The 12,375-nt window shown below is 36.3% G+C and overlaps 1 protein-coding gene across 2 annotated transcripts in view; it reads right to left on the minus strand.

Moving 5' to 3' along the window:
- LOC100016373 (inactive ADP-ribosyltransferase ARH2) overlaps positions 1-12,375 on the minus strand; it is a 62,215-nt gene that overhangs the window by 18,748 nt on the left and 31,092 nt on the right. For both annotated transcript variants that reach the window (XM_001364760.4, XM_007501246.3), the window contains exon 4: positions 2,443-2,583. In XM_001364760.4, the coding sequence (XP_001364797.1) occupies positions 2,443-2,583 (141 nt within the window). The remainder of the gene's footprint in view (positions 1-2,442; positions 2,584-12,375) is intronic.

Consider the following 12,375-nt stretch of genomic DNA (forward strand, 5'->3'; position numbering starts at 1 on the left):
ATGGTGGCCCCTTCTGGGCCTGGTGTGCCATGGTCCACAGGGTCACAAAGAGTCAGACACAACTGAACAACAACGCCAGGGAGGACCTGATCTTCTAACTGAGTGCTCTCTGATGTTGGGCAGAAGGAATAACATATTGAGTGAGGGTGGAACTACCAGTCCCTGATCCTTATTAGCAAATAAGGTCAGGTATTTTGGCAGCTATGCCTTATGGTACTTGAAAAGATAAATAGTGGCGAAAAGTATAAGCCACTGTGGGGAGAGAGACAAGTTCTTCACAATTCCAAATACATATCAGAAAAACAAGAGTTCAAGACTGAGTAGGTTGTTTTGTTTGTTTGAGTTTTTAATTTTTTTTTTTACTTAGAGGCCACTTAAGAAGGGACTCCTGGTACAACAAAATAAGACTAAAAGAAGAGATTTTGAGGTGATAGAACACAGGATAGTTAGGTAGCAAAGTAGATTGGGAGCCAGGAGCCAGGAGGTCCTGGGTTCAAAATCTGACCTCAGAAGCTAGATTCTTCCTAGCTGTGTGATTTGGGCAAATTATTTAATCCCCATTGCCTAGCCCTTCCCGCTCTTCTGCCTTGGAACCAAAATACAATATTGATTCCAAGGTGAAAGGTAAGAGTATAAAAAAAGGAGGGGGATGGGACAAATACTATAAGGAAGAGGAGGAACTTCATGAATGCTTGTTGAGATGCACTGAATTAATCAAACTAAAGGGTGCTTCATTAGCATTAAAGATAGTATTATTTTAGTTTTTAACTAGGTGTGTAATAAGAAACCAAAATGCAATGTTACTTAGTAAAGGCCAAAATTCAAACAGAACTTCTCACTTAATTAGCTTTAAGTACAACCACAAAAGTAATCAGTAAATTTGTTAATTCTTCATCCCTTTTGCAGACATTGCAATATATGTGTACATTTACGAAAAGAATCCCAAGTTCTCTCTCCTCCTCTTCTTTCTCTTTTTTCCCTCTTTCTCTTCTACCCTCTTTTCTCCCTTCCCTCCTGTTTTTCTTTTTCTTTTCCTCCATTTCTCCTTACATCTTCCTTCCATTCCTTTCTCCTTTTTTTCTCTATATTTCTCTTTCCTTCTATCTTTTGATCTCTCATTCCTTCCCTTTCGCATTCTTTCTCTCTACTTTCCTCCTTCCCTCTCTCTCTGTCTTTTTTGTCTATATATGATACACAAACAAATATACTTCCTTTGAAATTTAGTCACGTCTCCATATTAACAATATTCTGGGCTTTAGCATTTAAAATAAGTCCTGTGATTTTGTCAGAGTACATATTCATTCCACCAATGCATACTGTGACCCTTCTACTCCTTATGAACGAGTCTTCATGAGTTGCTGTAACTGAAAAAAAATTTCATTTGGCTCAACTTATGGCAATACTCCCCTAGATATTTAACTAGGATGGTCCTTAGACAACAAACACCCACTCTGTCACTGGCTGTACTTGAAGCCATTTCAGTGTGGTAGGACCAGATCTTATAGAGGACACTGGAGAATACAGAATCACCTCCATCATATGACGACATGTTAAACTGGCTTTAGGGAAATCTACCCATAGCTATGGAGGCAAAGAAGAGGAATTGCATGAACACAGTGCTAACAAGGACCTCAGGAAATTATCTATGCTCCGACTTCATGGCAGAATCTAGCATGAGTCATATGAGAAAGACCACTAAAAGGGAAAAAAAACACTCATGAAAAAATAATTTAAAATAAACATCAATAAGACTTGTCAATCTTAATACTTCATCTTAGGTATACTGAAATTAGGACAATTTTATTAAATGAAGATTGCCCTGTAATTTTATATGAAGATGTAGCAAACCCATTGAAAGACAGTTTTTCCACAAAAGAAGACTCATTGGATTGAAAGCCAGGTCTGGAGATGGGAGGTCCTGGGTTCAAATCTGTCCTCAGACATTTCCTAGCTGTGTGACCCTGGGCAAATCACTTAACCCCAATGGCAGAGCCCTTACCACTCTTCTGCCTTGGAACCAATCCATTGTATTGATTCTAAGATGGGAGGCAAAAGCTTAAAAAAATGAAAGGTATTGAAATCATATTTGAAACTTGATTGGATCAGAGGAGCTAATGACTCAGACTCTTGTCATCACTTCCTGATCACCCACATACAGCCTCAATGCTCTGTCTGATGCTTGGCAGAAGATGGATAACTCAGAGGGAGGGAGCTTTGTTCCTTCCAATCAATCTGGAGCATTTGCAATGCATGTATTCTCGAATATCCTTCTCCTGCTGTCTGCTAAGCAAATCTCCTTTTGTTAACAGTTGAACAACTTGTAGGTATCTCAGTTCAATCCGGCATGGAACATAAAACTCCAGAAGAGTGCCCAAAGTCATGTCTTGCCCAGCACAATATGAACTATGGTTACAATACAACGGAAAAATAAATCATTCTTACCTGCCATGTGCCGAATCGTTTTTTTACAGAATTCTTCAGCCATTGGTACCACCTTCATCATATCTCTCCCCCACTGCACAAGGGGTTTTCCTTGGATGGCATAAGAAACAAAGAGAGCTGTGCATAGGGAGCCCAGGAAACCTAGACATAGGAAAGTACAGCAATGGGAAGGAGAAAGGGTGACCATTTTGGCATCTAATTAGGAAGTCATAACTAAATGGCATCCTCTTTTGGACATCTCTGAGCTTATTTAACCAAGTTGGCCAACACACATTTATTAAATGCCCAATATTTGTATCCAAATCAGTTCCTAGAAATGTAACCCTATTTGCCTCAGTTTCCTCATCTGTAAAATGAATTGGTGAAAGAAATGGCAAACCACTCCAGGATCCCTGCCTAGAAAACACCAAATGGGTCATAAAGAGTGGGACATAATGAATGGACCAAAAAAAAAAAAGATAGGTGCTGGAGATACAAAGGCAAAAGTGAAACAGTCCCTGGCCTCAAGAGGCTTACATTCTTGTGGAGGAAACAACATATACACATATAAGTATACAAAGAAGAGAAAAGTTGGTTCTGGCAGGGAAGGCATTAATACAAGTGGGAGGATCAGGAAACAAGATGATGTTTGAGCTAAACCTTTTTTTGTTGTTATTTATTTAATTAATTAATTTAAAATATTTTTTCATGGTTACATGATTCATGTTCTTTCCCTTCCCTCCTCCCACCCTCCCACACAATTCCACTGGGTTTTACATGTGTCATTGATCAAGATCTATTTCCATATTATTAATATTTACATTAAGGTGATCATTTACAGTCTATATCTCCAATCCTATCCCCATTGACCCATGTGAACAAGAGTCATGTGTTTCTACTCCCACAGTTCTTCCTCTGGATGTGGAGAGTGTTCTTTTTGTTTGAGCTAAATCTTGAAGGAAACAAAGAAATTCGAAGAGAGATATATAGAGAGAAGAGAGTATATCTTGTCCTAGAGAAGAGTCCCTAAATAGGGAATGTCTAAAGAAGCAGGATGATTTTTCATGCGGTGGGCAGATGCTCCCCGGGCTACTCCTCTTGGATTCATAATAGATGTTGCTTTCCACCCTTATTTCCCAACACTCCACCACATGACTGACTCTATGCTAGGCAGACTAGTGTATTTGCCCTCCCATTTATGTTCTTCCTCTGAGCCTCAGCTGATCCTTGTCCTTGAAATGCTTTACTTACCGCTGAGGGGATTCTTGGCTAGACACAGACTGGACTGGATGTCCTCTAAGATCCCTTCAAACCCTGAGACTCAATGAGACTTTGAAATCCTGCCCATCCCTCAGGGACCATATCAAATGCCCCTGCTGTAATGGACTTGTCCTGGCTCCTTGCCCCATAGCCTGCCCATAAAGATCCTTCCTCTCCAAGACTTTATCTTTACCCTTTGTTTGCATCTCTCATACATGTCTCAAGCTTAAATCCATATTTTAGTTATCTGTGTATTTGACATATCTGTCTTACCAAATTATATATTATATATATACAATAACCCTAAATTATATACCTTTACAGGCAGAACAGTTGGAACAGTGGAGAGAGCAGTAGACCTGGAGTCAGGAAAACCTGAGATCAAATCCAACCTTACTTACTTACTAGCTATGGAGCCCTGGGAAAGTCACGAAACCTCTGTCTGCCTCAGTTTCCTCATCTGTAATGTTAGAATAATAAGAGCACTTGCCTCCCAGTGTTGTTTTGAGGATTAAATAAAATAATAATTATAAAGTACTTATCACAGTGTCTGGCACATAGTAAGTATTATTATTAATGTTAGCTATTATTAGTATTTGACTTGTCTCTCCCCCAGTGCCTAGAACGGTGCTCTACATGCAGCCAGATAAGTGTTTAGAAATCTGTACTACTGGTGGAATAAGGACCATTACTTTACATATATGCTACCTTCTGCACATTGGTTTAATAAGACCAACTGCAATGTAAAATGGCTTTATTCAAATTCTCATAAATAAATATGGTGCTGAAAAGCCAGAAACTATAAATATATAGAATGGTTTGATTCATCTACATCTGATTTAATGTGCATCACCACCATTTGGGTTGGTAAATTAGGCTTTAAGGTGGGATGTTATCGTGTGTGTGTGTGTGTGTGTGTGTGTGTGTGTGTGTAGGGAGAGAGAGAGATCTATAGATATTTATATATATTGCCCTGTGTGAACCCAACTTGTACTAAATTTATCACCTTTGATTTGGACAGGTTCCTGGTCATAAATCAGGAACTTCACAAATGTTCCCTTGTTCTAGTGGAGTTCCTATCTTAGACTTGGTGCTCTAGTCTTTTTTTCTTCTAACTTTCTTGGCTAAATGCTGGGTCACAGTTGGTGAGGTCAATTCTTTTCCTCCATCTGTTGGGATTAAAACTCACGTAAATGTGTGCTTACACAAAATCCATCACATTTATGAAGCATTAATAAGAAATGATAAAAAGTCACTTGGACCAAGAAAAATGTTATTCTCCATCAGATCTATGTGGAGAGGACAAGAGAATGACTAGAAATAGCAAGAAGGTCTGAATTCATGAAAATATGCTTTAAAAAGGATTATTTTTTGCTCTATTGCAAAAATGAATAATATGGAAATAGGTATGAAGTGACAACATTTGTACAAATCAGTGGAATTGCTTGTCAGCTCCGGGAGGGGGGAGGGAAGAGGGGAGAGAAAGAAAATGAATTGTGTAAACATGTAAAAATATTGTAAAAAATAAATTAAAATTTTAAAGGTATTATCTTTCACCAATGTACCGTTTATAGAGTTCTGAATTGATCCAACAATTTTGAAGAGCAATTTGAGATTATGCCCCAAAGGCTATAAAACCATGTTTCACTTTTGACCCAGCAATACCACTTCTAGGTCTATATTCCAAAGAGATTTATAAAACAAAAAAAGGGGGGGACATTATTAACAATAGGCAAGTCACTTAACCCTGTTTGCCTCAGTTTCCTCATCTGTAAAATAAGCTAGAGAAATAAAAGACAAACCACTCCAATATCTTTGCCAAGGAAACCCCCAATGGAGTCATGAGGTGTTAGACATGACTGAAAAACAACTGAACACTTACAATTTAATTTCATTAAGTATTTCTGGCATTGAGTTGGAACAGAAGATAAGAGTGCTAGGCCCGAAGTCAGAAAATTTGGCTTCAGACACTTACTAGCTATGTGACGAGTCACTGAACCCTGTTTGCCTCAGTTTCATCATCTGTAAAATGAGCTGGTCAGGGAAATGGCAAACCACTCCAGTGTCTTTGCCAAGAAATCCCCAAATGGGGTCAGGAAGAGTCAGACGTGCCTGAACAACAACGAGAGAAATTTAATGGAGCAATCAAGAAAGAGCAGACTGATGAATTACAGCCTTACTTGCTAGGTGTTCATACATTCCATTTACTTCTTTATTTCTTGGTTTGTTTTAAAACCCTTCCCTTATGCCTTAAACTTAATACTAAGTATTGGTTCCAAGGCAGGAGATTGGTAAGGGCTAGGAAATTGGGGTTCAATAACCTGTCTGTGGTCACACAGCTAGGAAGTGCCCAAGATTTGCTCTGGATCTTTCAGTCTAGCCCACTGTCTGCTGCACCACCTATGTGCCCAGCTAGAACTAAGGGCAATGGGCTAATGGAGCAAAGAATAGATTATATCTGGGAAAGAACTTTCCAACAGTTATAGGTGACAAAAAAGGGAATGACTTATTTGAGGAAGTAGTGAGTTCCCTGTCATGAGAGGTTTTCAAGCAGAGGCTGGATGACCACATGGTCAAAATGTGTAAAAGAGCATTTCTGCTCAGGTTCAAGTACAAGACTACACGACCTCTATGGTCCCTTCCCATCCTGAAGTTTTAGTATCCTGTTTGTGTAGGTGACAGTATGGATGCCCACTTCTCCTCAGGGGCAAGTGTTTTGAATTGTTTTGCCAAGAGGGGTAATGGATTTACCCAAATTTATCACCAGACTTCTATATTTATAAGATGGGTGTCAGGATTAGTCAATAGTATAGCCAAAGCAGTACTCAAGGGAAAATTTATTTCTCTGAATGCCTTTACCAACAAAATAGAGAGGGAGGAGATCAATGAATTAGAGAACAAATTAAAAATTCCCCCCAAAAAACTAAATTGGAAATCCTAAAAATTAAAGGAGAAATTAATAAAATTGAAAGTAAAAGAACCTTTGAATTAATGACTAGGAGCTGGTCCTTTGAAAAAACAAATAAAATAGAGTACTGCTAAATCTAATTTAAAAAGAAAGAAGAGAATCAAATTAATAGTATCAAAAATAGTATCAAAATAATAGTATCAAAAATAGTATCAAAACAATAGTATCAAAAATTAAAAGGGCAATCTCACCTCTGACAAAGAAGAAATTAAGACAATTATTAAGAGCTACTATGCCCAATTATATGGTAATAAAGATGATAATCTAGGTGAAATGTATGAATATTTACAAAAATATAAAAATGCCTCAATTAACAAAAGAGGAAATCAAATACTTAAATAATTCCATCTCAGAAAAAAGAAATTGAACAAGCCATCAAGGAACTCCCCAAGAAAAAATCCCCAGGGCCAGATGGATTCACAAGTGAATTCTATCAAACAATTAATCCCAATACTACATAAATTTATTACATAAATTTGTCAAATACTACATATTTGACAAAATAAGCAAAGGAGTTCTACCAAATTCATTTTTATGACACAAATATGGTACTAACTCCCAAATTAGGGAGACCCAAAGCAGAGAAAGAAAACTACAGACCAATCTCTGAGATTAACCAGTTGTCATGGATCATAGAGAAGATAATGTCAATGAAGGAATCAAACCTGCAACTTAGGCCTTTGCTTATGTGCAAAGGCATCAGAAATATCCTGTAAGGTTATACCAATTTAAATGAGTCATTCTCAGCCCATTAATAACAAAATCAGTTCTTAATACTATTGGTGCATTTCCCTTAGAAACATACTTATAATTCCATCCAATAAGCATTTATTAAGTACCTTCTATTTGCTGGGTGGCAGGCAGCTAGGTGGCACAGAGGGTAGTGTGCCAGACTTGGAGTAAGGAAGACTCATCTTCCTGAGTTCAAATTTGGCTTTAGACACTTACTAATTGGTCAGCCCTGGGAAAGTCACTTAAATCTGTTTGCCTCAATTTCCTCACTTGTCAAAGGAGCTGGAAAAGGAAATGGTAAACCACTCTAGTATCTTTGCAAAGAAAAGCCCAAATGGGGTCATGATGATTAAAAAAATGCCTGAATAACAACAATTCAATTTCTTTTTTTTTAATTCAAAGATATTTTATTTTTCCAATTACACATAATAACAATTTTCACCACACATTTTCCAAAATTATAAGATCTAGATTGTCTCCCTTCCTCCCTTCCTTCTCCCCCCCACCCCCTTCTCAGAGATGGTAAGTAATATGATTTGGGTTATACATGTAAACAATTCAATTTCAGTAAGTATTTTTGGCAGCTGGTTGGCACAATGGATAGAATGTTGGACCTGGAGTCAGAAAGACCTGAGTTCAGATTTGATCTCTGATACTTACTAGCTGTGTGACAAGTCACTTAACCTTGTTTGCCTCAGTTTCTCAATTTGTAAAATGAGCTGGAGAAGGAAATGGCAAGCCACTTCAGTAGCTTTGTCAAGAAAATTCCAACTGGGGCCACAAATAGTTGGACACAAACTGAAATGACTCAACAATAACAACAAATTTTTTAGGCAAAGGGAATACAAAAAGCGCTTATGCTCTACTGGGATTATCATTCTTCTAGAGAGATTCTTACTAGTTGGGAAAAGTCATTTAATTGGATGGATTTTGTCCAACTGCTTTGGAAAAATGAAACTCTTAGATGACAATAACAGGTTGGTTAAAAGACTCAAATCCCCAAGCACACTGGAGAGCTCTCCTAGGGGGAATTTAAGGGAGGCTATGAATGAGTCTCAGAAGATGAAAAATGAATAACTAGAGTATGATCTGCACTTTTGGACATATGGGAACATAGATCTGCTGAAGTACTGATGTCTGTTGGTATGGCCAATGGAAGGCAAATTTGATAAATACAAACCAGAAATATAGTTTATAACTGGTACGTGGTAGGTACTAGTCAGTCAATAAGCATTTTTTTTTAGTGCCTACTATGTGCCAAGTCCTAGGCTAAGCACTGAAGAGATAAAGAAAGGGAAAAGATTGTCCCTGCTCTCAAGGATTCCACCATCTTGTGAGGGAGATAACACACAAAGAACTAAGTAGAAACAAGCTATAAGAGGTTAAACAGGAAATAACCAACAGAGGAACCATACTAGAAGTAAGAGGGATTGGCTAAGGCTTCCTTTAGAAAGTACTACATACTTGGCTAGGAGACTTTCCTAACTGTTTGTCCTTTCACAAAAGCATGAATTATGGACCATTTCAAGAGACTGGGGTATTATGATCTACTTTGCTTTGTATATCCACCATTCATAATTGTTCTTTTGACTACTGTGATATCACTCTGCTTCCTCTCATGGAATGTCCTAGCTTTAGTGTCTTGTAAGAACATATGTCAATAATGAAAATAGCGACCCTTCTTGCTCAAGTCCATTTTTAAAAAAATTTAAGGGAATCAAAGTTTTAAAAAATGCATAACTGCTCCAATGTCAAACCATAGCATTTCTTTAGAATATTGTCATAAGTGCTGATACAAAATATTAGCTAGTTAAATATATTGGAATGTAAATTCTCTTGAAAAAGAAGAGTTTATAAGATATTAGCAAAATGCTGTAGGAATTTTATTTTGCCCACCAAATTATATTGCCAATTTCTTTCTTTTTTAAAATAGTATTTAGGGGGCAGCTGGGTGACTCAGTGGACTGAGAGCCAGACCTAGAGATGGGAGGTTCTAGGTTCAAATCTGGCCTCAGACACTTCCTAGATGGTGAACCTGGGCAAGTCACTTAACCCCCATTGCCTATCCCTTACCACTCTTCTGCCTCAGAACAAATACACAGTATTTATTCTAAGACAGAAGGTAAGGGTTTTAATTAAAAAAAAAACTTAAATAAAATAAAATAGTATTTAATTTTTAAAAAATGTTTTTAGTAGTTGGACCAATAAGAATGTATACAGCTTCAGAAAAGAAAGAAAAATTTGAATGCTCATCAACTGAAGAATTGAAATTGAGGCTGAAAAAAATCTATGGTATACAAATTCAGTGGAATAGTGTCAAAAGATAAGAAATGATGAATATGAAGATTTTGGAAAAATGTGAAAAGATTTACATGAACTAATATAGGATGAAATAAGCTGAACCAAGAGAACAATATATTCAGTAACTACAAAATGCAAATGAAAAGCTCAGTCAGAAGATTCTGAACTTTGAGAAATGGAAAAAACAAATGAAGGAACTATAGAAGATTTAATAAAATATGGCTTATCTCTCATAGCAGGATCCTGTATATTCTTTCAGACAAGGTTTTCATATGGGATGTTTTTGCTTAAACGTTAAAAGGTTTAATATGTTGGTTAGACATGGAAAGTGACTAGTATTAAGACAAACGGTATCCAACTACAAAACACAAAACACTTTCTACACAATTAAAACTAGATCCAAATAATTGGAAAAAACATGAATTGTTCATGGGTAGGACAAGCTAACATAATAAAAATGACAATCCTATCCAAATTAATTTACTTATTTGGTGCCATACCTATCAAACTACCAAGAAACATTTTTTATTGAATTAGAAAAAAATAACAAAATTCATTTGGAAGAAAAAAAATCAAGAATATTAAGGGAAATAATGAAAAAAAAGAAGTGAAAGATGGGGGCCTAGCAGTACCAGTTCTTAAAGTGTACTATAAAGCAGTGGTCATCAAAACAAAAACTGCTGGGAAAATTGGAAAATAGTATGGTAGAGATTAGGTCTAGATCAACATCTCACACCCTATACCAAGATAAATTAAGAACAGGTAAATGACTTAAATATAAAGAAGGAAATATAAGTAAATTAGGTGAACATAGAATAGTATTCCTGTCAGATCTATGGGAAAGAAAAGAATTTAAAAGCAAGTAAGAGACAGAGAATATTACAAAATGTAAAATGAATAATTTTGATTACATTAAATTTAAAAGGATTTGTACAAACAAAACCAATGCATCCAAAATTAGAAGGGAAGCAAAAAATTAGGAAAAAATCTTTATAACAAAAACCTCTAACAAAGATCTAATTTCTCAAATACATAAGGAACTAAATCAATTGTACAAAAAAAAAATCAAGCCATTCCCCAATTGATAAATGGGCAAGGGACATGAATAGGCAGTTTTCAAATAAAGAAATCAAAACTATCAATAAGCACATGAAAAAGTGTTCTAAATCTCTTATAATCAGAGAGATGCAAATCAAAACAACTCTGAGGTATCACCTCACACCTAGTAGACTGGCTAATATGACAGCAATGGAAAGTAGTGAATGTTGGAGGGGATGTGGGAAAATTGGGACCTTAATACATTGCTGGTGGAGTTGTGAATTGATCCAGCCATTCTGGAGGGCAATTTGGAACTATGCCCAAAGGGTGATAAAAGACTGTCTACCCTTTGATCCAGCTATAGCACTGCTGGGTTTGTACCCCAAAGAGATAATAAGGGAAAAGACTTGTACAAGAATATTCATAGCTGCACTCTTTGTGGTGGCAAAAAATTGGAAAATGAGGGGATGCTCTTCAATTGGGGAATGGCTGAACACATTGTGGTATATGTTGGTGATGGAATACTATTGTGCTAAAAAGAATAATGAACTGGAGGAATTCCATGTGAACTGGAATGACCTCCAGGAATTGATACAGAGTGAGAGGAGCAGAAGCAGGAGAACATTGTATACAGAGATGGATATACTATGGCACAATCAAACATAATGGACTTCTCTACTAGCAGCATTGCAACGGCCCAGGACAATTCTGAGGGATGTATAAGGAACACTATCCAGAGAAAGAACTTTGGGGTTAGAAACACAGAAGAAAAAAACATTTCCTTGATCACATGGTTTGTTGGGGATATGATTGGGGATGTAGACTCTAAATGATCACTCTATTGCAAATATCAATAATATGGAAATAGGTCTTGATCAATGGTACATGTAAAACCCAGTTGAATTTCTCACTGACTACAGGAGGGGGAAAGGAGGAGGGGAGAGAAAGAGTATGAATCATGTAACCTTGGAAAAGTATTCTCAATTAATTAAATAAATAATTTCTTAAAAATTAAAATAAATGAAAGAAAAACAGTATCAATGAAACTTTTTAAAAACTGTAATAAAATGTTATTTAAAATGAAAAAATAAGAGTATGCAAAATGATTGCACCATGTACTTTTATTTTAATTTGGAGAACTTTAGAAACTGGTTTGTTGAGTTCATTATTTAGGTTAACATGAGCAGAAGTGACACATTTAATATTCTGGAATTTGTCTCTATATTTCCTACAGTATTCAATGAATAGAAGTTTTATTGAATGCCATTTCAAATCTTTCTATTTAAATCTGCTGAATGGTATTTTTCAGTCACAACCCCTGTTAATATTATTTTATACAAGTGAAACAAGGTTAAAATGAACATCAAGACTAACTTGGCTCCAAAAAAGAGATATGAGAAGATATCTCTTTCCACTGCTTGACAGAGACAATGGACTGGCCAATCCAAGGTAGAGGAGATGAGTGCAGGCAGAGTCCACTACTGTTGAGCATTATATATATTGTAAGAGTTTTTTTTAATGTGTTGATTGGCTTTCTATTTCTTCCTCCTTTTCTTTTTTTAGAAAGATTCTTTGTTCTAGAGGATGGCTTATTATTATATGAGTAAGATGAGTAGATAAAAGAGAAAATTTAGATTATGTAGAAATGAAATCTA

This window comes from Monodelphis domestica, chromosome 8, assembly GCF_027887165.1.
Source record: "Monodelphis domestica isolate mMonDom1 chromosome 8, mMonDom1.pri, whole genome shotgun sequence".
Classification (NCBI taxonomy): Eukaryota; Metazoa; Chordata; class Mammalia; order Didelphimorphia; family Didelphidae; genus Monodelphis; species Monodelphis domestica.